The sequence below is a fragment of the Chelon labrosus genome (assembly GCF_963514085.1).
Source record: "Chelon labrosus genome assembly, chromosome: 12".
Taxonomy (NCBI): Eukaryota; Metazoa; Chordata; class Actinopteri; order Mugiliformes; family Mugilidae; genus Chelon; species Chelon labrosus.
Window position 1 is genome coordinate 29,243,813 of NC_140345.1, and position 10,563 is coordinate 29,254,375.

General features: G+C 42.1%; 1 protein-coding gene across 1 annotated transcript; it reads left to right on the forward strand.

Annotated features, from left to right (window-relative positions):
* Positions 1-169: 169 nt before the first annotated feature.
* On the forward strand, positions 170-8,440 carry dcst1 (DC-STAMP domain containing 1; the record flags this gene model as incomplete). The annotated part of the gene is made up of 16 exons (XM_084556463.1): positions 170-242; positions 339-428; positions 1,167-1,241; positions 1,313-1,441; positions 2,494-2,633; positions 3,488-3,656; positions 3,950-4,093; positions 4,583-4,704; positions 4,794-4,951; positions 5,329-5,428; positions 5,542-5,637; positions 5,713-5,839; positions 6,283-6,399; positions 6,590-6,732; positions 8,182-8,286; positions 8,351-8,440. 16 exons carry the CDS (start codon positions 170-172, stop codon positions 8,438-8,440), a joined length of 1,878 nt encoding a protein of 625 aa, XP_084412589.1.
* Positions 8,441-10,563: the final 2,123 nt, after the last annotated feature.

Below are 10,563 nucleotides of genomic sequence, written 5' to 3' on the forward strand. Positions count from 1 at the left end.
TGTTCCCCTGAAAATGTTTTTAATGAATTAAATAATTAAAAAAAAATAAAATTATTACTCTTTATTTTGATTTAAATCCTGTCTGAGTCGTTGCTGTAGCCTGGAGACCAGAGGAGCTGAAGCTTCCAGAGTCTCCACCTCCTCTTTCCTCCTCTAACTCCAGATGATGATGATGATGGTGATGATGGTGATGATGATGATGGCTGCTGTTGATGCTCACAGGTCTCCAGCTCCTCTCAGCAGTGAGTTCATTTCACCACAGACACAGTCTGAGTTCAACATTCATCGTGTTTCACCTCCTGCTCTTCTGTTCGCTCCTCCTCCTCCTCCTCCTCCAGCCCTCCGCAGGTTCCTCCTCAGCCAATCAGAGGAGTTTCCGGTGACTCACCTGGTCCTCAGGGCGCTGTTCGGAGCGGGGAGCGGCGCAGGTAACGTCACCGTCCTGGAGCCTTCTCCGCCAATCAGGTTCAGTCTAGACCGAGCGAGTCAAAAGACGTTCAGAATCTGCCCGAGAAACTTTATATTTTAAAGTTTTCAGCAGAAGCTCAGAGAAAAGTGACAGTAGTCTGTTCATCAGTGTCTCATTAGAACCAGGAGCTGCTCACTGATAGGTCGGCTTCTTTTAAACACAACTACTTCACTAAATACGAGATAAAAACGGACTCAAACAGAAACTAGCGTTCTGCTCCAGCTCGGTTACCATGGTGATCTAGTCCGGATGAAAATGAACCTTTAAACGATGTTTAACAGAATAAATTAAATTAATTATCATTCTGTTAAGAAAAATACTCTGTGTACTATAATCATTTTATATTATATGAAATGTTTTCATTTCTTTTTGGGGGCGGGTATAACAATATGTTATGTTATTATTATTAATAATGATTAATATATTACTATAGCTTGTGTAATTTATTTGAAAAATGTCATAACTATATATTTCTAGTTGTAATAAATGTACAATTATAATTAATTTTCCCGTTTTTTATTAAAATTTATCTTTTAAATAATTTTATTTAACTTTTATTATTCTAAAATTCGGTTTTAATATACTATAAAATATGGTTTATCCTTCTATTATTATTATATCTTTGCTGCTTGTTTTATTTTAACATTAAAAATCTCTTTGTAACTAATAGTTAGTTAATATTTGTTGTCGTCCTCAGGTTTGTTCCTGGGCATCGCTCACAGCCTCCCCCTGACCTTTGACCTGAGGCTGGCAGCAGGATCTTTGTTTGTCGGTGAGATGTCTCACTCACATCTGTTTCTATGAGACGGATTAAGAACGTTTACGGAGCTCACTGTGTTCCAGGTGTGTGCCTTGTGGTTGGAGCCTTGTCCTCCTCCTTCAGGTGTTCGGCCCTCCTCGTGTTTCCCAGCATGCTCGGCTCCCGTGGCCGCGCCTACTTGATGCTACTGATCCTGTCTGTGCTGTACAGAGGTAAACCCCAAACATAACCGTAACTGTAACCTTTGACCTCTTAGTCCCTGAGTACTGGGAGGTGAGTCTCTTAATAAAGACCAAATAAATCAGGATTATCTCCAGAATGACCCTGGTAATCTACAGACTATTTATTTAGCCTAGACATCATCACATTCTACCATTGTTCACATTATACAATCCAGAAGAATCACTATGAGATGGCTGTATTGTGTTTATTATCAGTAGTACCACCATTAGACCACTAGATGGAGACAAAGGACCATGAATGAAAGGCACAGGGCTCAGATTCTATCAGTCAAGTCACCATGTGGTTCATAGTTGATGTAGAATCATGTGGATAGACTCTAAAGGACAGAAGATAATAAAACTAGATCAGTTACATTTGTTGTCAGTTGTTTTTGGATTTGATGAAGAAGAAATTCTGACATGATGACGGTGAAATTCAAAGTTTGTCGTCATGTTTTCTCTGTTAGCTGAGGCTAGCTGGTTAGCTCCAGCTATGTGATGCTTGGTATCAATGGAAAGAGAAGCTTCTCTAGTTTCTAATGACACCCAGCATGGCAGAGTGGAGCAGAGAGGATTGTGGGTAATGTTACATCCCATTTTGACTGTACTTTATGTTTATAAGGCTTTTTATTTTTTTTGCTAAAATATTCAAATTAGAAACAAACAAATGCGTTTTGTCTAAAATACATGCGGACAGTTGTTTCTTCATATGTTTAAAGCCTGATCATCTAGAGACATTAACAAAACAAAACACTACTACACACACACTGTATGTACGTATGACCTACGGACTGGCAGCTATTTACAGAACATTTGGGACAGGTTCGTTGGGTGGAAGAGGTTACTCCTAAAACAACGTCTGGACAAGTTTTAATTCTGAAAAAGCCCCAAAAATATTAACATTCTTCAAGAGGTTAGAGTCCGCAACTTATATAAACAAGACCACGGACTAGAGCTCAGTGCTTCTGTTTATTTTTGTCCATAAACATGAAGAAATAAGAATAAGAAGAGTAACGTGTCGTGTGTCGTGTGTCCGGTCACAGGTCCAGTTTCAAACATCCGGCGAAACGTTGAGGCCGCCGCCACGTCTCTGAGCTGTAACCTGGACCTGCAGGTGCGTCACAGCCGGTTACTGTGGCGAGCCGCCGTCACGCCGTTTCTACTCGTCAGCCAGGAGCTAATGGTGAGAACTCTGCAGAAAACAGTGCTTAGAAAAAGTTGCACAATTTCCCTTTTTATTGCTTTTATTTATTAAATCATGGTCAAGATCAATTCACTTTTATTGTTTTACAAATAATTTACAAGATTCTCAGATTTCTAAAAAGTAAGGTCAATTTATTAAAAAACATATGATGTAAAACTGCAGTAGTACTCACCTGTCTTCAGTCAGTGTTCAGTACTTTGACCTCCTGTCCTCTAGGGGGCGATGTAGGTTCATAAAAACTCTGACCACCAGACTGATGAACGCTTTATTTCTCAAAGCTTAAAACTTTAACAGAACATTGACAAAAAGCAATAAATATTTCTTTAATCAATAAATAATATAATAATAATGACACAATAGTAATATCTATTTTTTAAGAATTAAAGAATTTAAACAAAAATGTAAAATATTTATTTAATAAATAAAGAAGCTACTTTATTAATAATATAATAATAATAATAATAATAATAATAATAATAATAATAATAATAATAAAACATATATCATATTAACAATAAAACATAATTTTAGAATAATTAAATAATTTAAACAAAAATATAAAAATCTAAAATAAAATTACAAAACTACATTTATCTTCTTTTCCCAAAGTCATCCGGTCCCTTAACGAACACAGTCAATGACTAGAAAATACAAATATCTCCATATATTTAATATTTATTCTGGTCTTGGTCTTTATTAATTATTATAAATCAGTTTTCAGTCTGACAGCCAAACAGTTTTTTATATAAAATATTTTTGTTGTCAAGAACCAAATGATGTCGACGATGATTCCATTTATAAAACAGGCCCCGTGTTTCTGTTCAATCCTTCAGGACGATAAAGAAACGTTTCAGTCGGAGGCTCTGAGCGTCAGCCACAAGTTCCAGGTCCTCAGAGACGAGGTGGTCCTTCAGTACGGCTACGACCGCTTCAAACCGAACCCAGACGCCGGTAACAGCACCCAGGACCAGTTCACCACCAAGACCAGGATGCAGTGCAACAGTGAGTCGGCCTCCAGACCAGATTTATCGTATTTAGATGCTTGGTTTCCCTTAGAAGCTGAAATATTATTTCACAACTACCTTCAGTTTAACTATATTTAATTCAGTCTATAATTACAGCTTGAATTATTTTATAGTTTATGATTTTTATACATTTTTGTAAACACATTGAAGAGGATTTCGTGTCTTTTATTGTTTGCAGATAAATTTAGAAATTCTTATTTTTAGTCGTCTGATGCCTACAACATTCACTGAATCAAACTCTGCCTCCGTGTTTTTGCGCCTCACATCCAGGTGTGGTGGACGAGGGCGTGCAGCGCTGCTCTGATTGGTTCAGCCACAGGTGGGCGGAGTGTATGGAGGCCATACCTGTCCCCATCATCAACCACATCCTCTGTGTCTCCATGAAGTTCAACTTCCTGTGTGACGTCATGAGAGGTGAGAGGTCAGCGTGGCCGCCATGTTGGATTTGGGACGAGCTTCAAAAGGCTGAAATATGAACTCATCATTCATGGTCTGGAGTCTGGACCAATCAGAGCGTGTGGGCGGGGCTTTATGTGGTGACAGACAGAAAAGTAACACGTCATCTGATTAGTTTAGATGTTTCTGATTGGTTGGAGGAGAATCCAGATGATGCAGAGGTATTTATTAAATCTAATACAGCGGTGTCAAACATACGACCCGTGGACCAGAACCAGCTCAACAGGTATTTATGTTACTGGTCCAGCCCCGGGTCCGCCCACCCCCCACTGTCTGCATGAGGCCCCTGAACTAACATGAGTTTTACAGCCCTGGTCTAATGAGTTCAGGCTGATCTGGATCAACCTTCATCCGTCTGAGGTTCTTGGTTCCGTCACTGAGGTAACGTGAAGACAAGTCGTCTCTGAGGAAGTAAACATGTCCGCCTCCTTCCTCCTGGTGTCTCAGTCATGACTCCCTGGTGCAGGGAGCACATTCCCGTCGAGAGGAACTTCGGTCAGCTGTTTGACCAGCTCAACGTCTCAGTCGACCTCCTGTCCCGAGAGTTCAGCACTGAGCTCGTCCTGCAGGTCAGAACTACACCAGCTGTCCTCTAGCGCCACCCTCGGGTCAGACCTGGTAACTGATCAATCTTCTTCTTCTTCTTGACCTCCTGCAGGAGCAGCAGCAGCAGTCGGTGCTGGGTGGAGCTCTGATGGAGCAGGAGTTCTCTGAGGCCGTCAGACAATCCGTCCAGGAACTGACGACAACGATGGAACGAGTGCTGGACGTCCTGGAGCTGCTGCTGTCCTTCACCTTCATCACCATCTTCACCCAGTAAGATTCACACCTTCATCACCATCTTCACTTAGTAAGATTCACACCTTCATCATCATCTTCACTTAGTAAGATTCACACCTTCATCACCATCTTCACCCAGTAAGATTCACACCTTCATCATCATCTTCACCCAGTAAGATTCACACCTTCATCACCATCTTCACCCAGTAAGATTCACATCTTCATCACCGTCTTCACTTAGTAAGATTCACACCTTCATCATCATCACCACTCAGTAGGATTCACACCTTCATCACCGTCTTCACTCAGTAAGATTCACACCTTCATCACCATCTTCACCTCTCTTTCCTCTTTTTCCCTCTCCTCCTCTTCCTTCTCCTCCTCCTCCTCTTCCTCCTCCTCTTCCTCCTCAGAGCCTTCAGTTACCTCATAAGTTACAGGAGAGACATTTCTTTTGACAACGTCTACATCACCGCCTACTTCAGAAAGATTGACGCTCGCAGAAGGATAGCGGTATGTCCCTTTTTATCATCATCATCATCATCATCATCATCATCATCATCATCATCATCATCCTCATCCTCATCCTCATCATCACTACCTGATGACTGTGTGGTTGTGTTTAGGGGAAGCGTTTCCTTCTGCCTCTGAGTCGATCAGAGAGAAACCAGTTCATTGACCCCTGGAGTCTGAAAATCTACCCCGAGGAGCTCAAACAAGTGGTGCGTTCAACAACGTCAGTAATTCTGAGCTTCCCATTGGTTCCAGTGAAATAACATTTTATTTGTGTTGGAAAGATGTCAGGTGTGTTTCAGGTGCTGTCCGTCTCTCTGCTGTGTTTCGTCCTTCTGGCCGTCGACTTCTCTCTGTTCCACGTCCTGGACATCGTCAGCAGACACACGGTCACCAGCTTCAACCTGACCAGTAAACAAACTAATCCATGCAAACACTGAAATCTGACGTCTTTAACAAATATATAATATAGGCTCACTTGCCAGTTCATTAGGTACACTAACAGTCCTGCTCTAAACCTAATCTGAACTAAGGTTAGTTTTCTTTTGGAGGATGTAGTTTTGTTTAGTTGTAGCTCGTTCCAACATCTGGATCATGTCTCCAAGTCAACAACCAGCTGTTCATGGTTCTGATCCAACGGTAGGTAGAGATCCATTAGAGACAGGTTTTAATACCAGGTGAGAGCGCAGGTACGTAAAGATAGACAGGTGTGATCAGATTGACCATGTACCGGTGCCGGAGTAAGAATGTGTTGTTGTTTTTTCTGTCAACAATGAATCTTGTTAACACGCTAATATTTTAGAAGATATATAAATAAACTTCCGACACATCCAAACACTACCTCCTTTCTGTAGGTAGTCACCAGGTGGACATCAGAGTGGGCGGAGACTCCATGATGGCCCGCCTCCTAAGGACGACAATATCGGCCTTCAACAGCTCGTCCAGCCTCAACATCGACAGCGACAACCAGGGTGGGTCACAACTGTGTCATTTACTGAAGGACCACCAGGCCTCTAGGGGGCAGTGCAACTAGTTATTGTGTCGTTGTGTTAGTTGAGTCTGACTACACCACTCATAACACATTTGTAATCGTGAACCGTCCACATACTTTTTACTTTTCTCCTCTAACTACCATACACCTCCCCCTTCTCTCCCCCTCAGAGTGTGTGTCTCCCCCGTCCTCCCTCTCTGCCGGTGTGTACCTGAGTTGTGTGTGTTGTGTCCTGATGGTGGCGCTGTTCAGCTGCCTCCAGGTTTACACCAACCGCCTCCGACGGGTCATCGCTGCCTTCTACAACCCCAAGGTACCGTTACTGTTTAGGTTTATTATTTTATTACTAATTTATTACTGGTTCATACTGGTCATGTTCTGGTTACTGGTGCATTACTGATTAATTAACTAGTTAATAACTGGTTTATTACACTGTTATTACTGGGATCAGTGGGACACTGATAACTGTATGTTTGTGAGGACCTTCTATAGATTCCCTGACCCTAAACCTAATCAAACCTTTACCCTGAAATGTTGCAGACTGATTTTATTGAGTATAGGTCATTTCGTTTTAAGGAGGTGGAGACGTGTCGTCCATATTTATATACAGTCTGTGCTCCACATCCATAATGAGTCTAAAGGACCTGCAGCAGTTTCAGCTTTAGTCAAGTAAACATGTGTTGGTTGGTGTGATGTCACTTCCTGTGGTGAACTGATGAAGGGGCAAACACCTAAATCTCATTAACACACTCACACACACCCACACACCCACACACACACACACACACACACACCGTGTTTAAACCGTGTAAATCTGATCTGAGAACAGATTAATGTAAGAGCATTATTAGTGAGCAGCGCTGACGGGATGAACTCTGGTCGAGATCCACATGCAGCACTTCACCACCGAACTTTAGCTGCTTACGGAGAAATATTCAGAGTCTACTCTGATCAGCCATAACATTATGACCACCTGGTCCTGGACTCCTCTAGACTGAAGCTGTTCTGTGACGTCAGCATCAGATCCTTTGAGTCCTGCTTCAGGTTGAGAGGTGGAGCCTCCGTGGATCAGTTTTTTCCAGGACGTCCCACAGATGCTGGACTGGACTGAGATCTGGTTCCAGGGAGCATCATCCTGCTGGAAGAGGTCATCAGGGAGTCCTGACTCCATGAGAGGGTGGAGCTACAAGACAAAGGAACATGGATGAAGGACCCAAGGTCTCTGGTTAGATCTATCAGACCAGAACCTCCTTCCTCCAGGTCTCTGTGGTCCAGTTCTGAGCTTCCATCAGAGGTCAGAGGTCAGAGGTCAGAGGTCAGCATGGAGACCCTGACTGGTCTGAGATCCACTGAGTGTTCTGACTCCTTTCAGAACCAGAACCAGAACCGCACGGGTCAGAACCAATGACTCTGGTTCTCCTCCTTTATTGGACCACTTTGGACTTCTTCTTCCACCTTTTCTTTCTCCTCCTCTTTCTTCCTCTTCCTACTCTTCTTCATATTCTTCCTCCTTTTCCCTTTCCTCCTCTCTCACCTCCTTCTCTCTCTTCCTCTTCCTCTCCTCCTTGTCCTCTACTTTCACTTCCTCATCCCTCCCCCCTTCTCTGATCCACTACAGACCAGGATCATGTAGATGTTCTGAACCAGTCTCAGTTTGATAACTGCCTCTGTCTCTGTCTCTCTCTCTCTCTCTCTCTCTCTCTCTGTCTCTGTCTCTCTCTTTCTCTGTCTCTGTCTCTGTCTGTCTCTGTCTCTCTGTCAGAGGGAGAAGAAGCGAGTCTTGTTTCTCTACAACCTCCACATTCACAGACAGATGTTGTCCTCTCACAGGAAACGGATCATCAGCCGGGGACAGAGGAGCAGGACGGTGAGTGTCTGGACGGTTTCATTTCACGTCTTAACTCCTCCCACTGATCGCTCTCTCTCTGCAGGTGTTCCAGTGCCTGAACAGGTGGGGGCGTGGCCTATGTCACGATCACAGACAGGAAGTGGCCGAGGAAACCCGCTACGCCTGCAGCTAGAGAGGAAGACGTCCAGATCTAACCAGGAAATACTGTCTGATTAAAGAACGTTTACCTCACGTCACTTTATTTAATCCTCTTTGATCTGAGAGACAACAGTCATTGAAAACTTTAAATGTGATGAAAGTGGAATAAAGTCTCCTGGGACGTGGGACTCATCTAGAAAGACCAAATAAATCAGGACTATCTCTAGAACCATCAGGTCCATGTTCCTGACCCTGGTCTCTTTGGCCCTGGTCTCTAAACCAGTCACCAAGGCATGCTACAGATCAGTACTAAGATGCTACATATCAATGCTAAGCTCTCACTGAGCACAAGATGGCTGCCATATGCCCCATGTATGGACCATGTATGAAACTGAGGCACGTGGCTCAGATTCTATCAGTCAGGTCACCATGTGGTTCATAGTTGATGTAAAATCATGTGGATAGACTCTACAGGTTGCTAGCTGTCTTTAGCCTCAGCTCCACTCTCTCTCCACCTCTTCCACCATTTTTGAATCAGCTGTTGTGGGCCAAGATGGAGACGCCACTCTGAGCCATAACATCTCCAGGAGGGAGGAGGGTCACTGGTCCAGGTAACCATCAGGTGAAAGGTTTCTGTTTCCCCTTTAAGACGTGCTCAGCTTCAGGTTCTGTTTATCTGGTTTCCATCAAGAACCATCAAGGTTTAATCCACCCGTCGTGTTTTATTGCTGCTGCTCTGTGAGTCAAGGTGGAGGGCGTAGAAACCCACCGTCTGCTCTCTCCTCTTAATAACTGATAAAGTATATCACGTTAGTTAGAGATGATCACATCTAACTGAGCCTGGACTGAAGAAGCCGCTGAGAGTGTGTGTGTTGATCACATGATCAGATTACTACTATGTACAGATGTCTTATGTAACCAGCTGATCCTCTGCAGCAGCAGCACGTGCAGCTCTCGCTTCATTCACGGATTTAATCCACAAACTGACTCCGGGTCAGTTTCCACCAGCGTCCTCCACGTTTAGACTCAGTCAGGTTTCATCAGGTGGTTCAGAGACAGAGAGAGAGAGAGAGAGAGAGAGACAGAGCAGCCTGCAGCCGACACGAGCACAGCAACGTTCACATCCTTCTTAAAAGACATTAAAATAAAAAGAGCAATAATTTAAATATGATAAGAATGTTTTAATATGTTTTTAGTGGATAAAATACTTAAATAATGCAAATATTTAAAAACAGATTGTTACATAAATAAACTCAAGGGATCATTTGGTGAATTTTTGCCATATAATCATTGATCTTTTCTCTAAAAATGTGTTTTTAAGTAGATAAGCCAAAACAAATCCAATTTATATTTAAATGTTTAAACTGTGAAAATATTCATTAATACACAGGATTAGATGTTACAATCCCTTGTGCCAAAATCCCAGGCAAAACACACTTAGAGGTCCTGTCCAGCTGAGAAACCCTAACAAACCTACGGTCATGTGATATGACACTTAACCTATAATCTAAATAAACTAAGTAAATGCTGCTGGCTTGTATGGCCCACTCAGCAGCAGACGATAACTCAAACCTTGTGAAATATAAGCTAACCAAATGCTACTGGCTAGCTTAACCTAAAATCTAAATAAACTAACCTTACACTGCTGGCTTGTAGGCCCGCTCAGCAGCTACCCATAGCTACCAAACAATATGAAGACATCAGGAACCTGGCCTAAAATTAATATTACTTTAGTTATCATTTATAATAATTGTACCATATATATCTCTCTATATATATGAATGTTTTCCATCTGTAAGATACCTAGAATATATTATGTTCTAATTTATATTTATTAAATGTAATAAATCCTTGTAAACATAGTCTCCATGAGGCTGAATGAACACACCTGCATGAAGTTGCCATGACAACAAATCAACTTTATAATTTTTTTTTAATAACATTCTATCAGATCATAAATGGTTTAAATGATAAAACCTAAAGGTTGACTCAGCCCTGGTCATGCATCTGTCCTAAATAAACAGAAATGTGTCACATGTTCTTGGAAACAGGATTTCCTGGCTGCGTGATGTCATCAAATACGTGCAGTTTCAAAGTAAAAGACCCCCTTTCACAATAAAACTGTAAAAAAATAAAAATAAACCATAATTGTTGTCA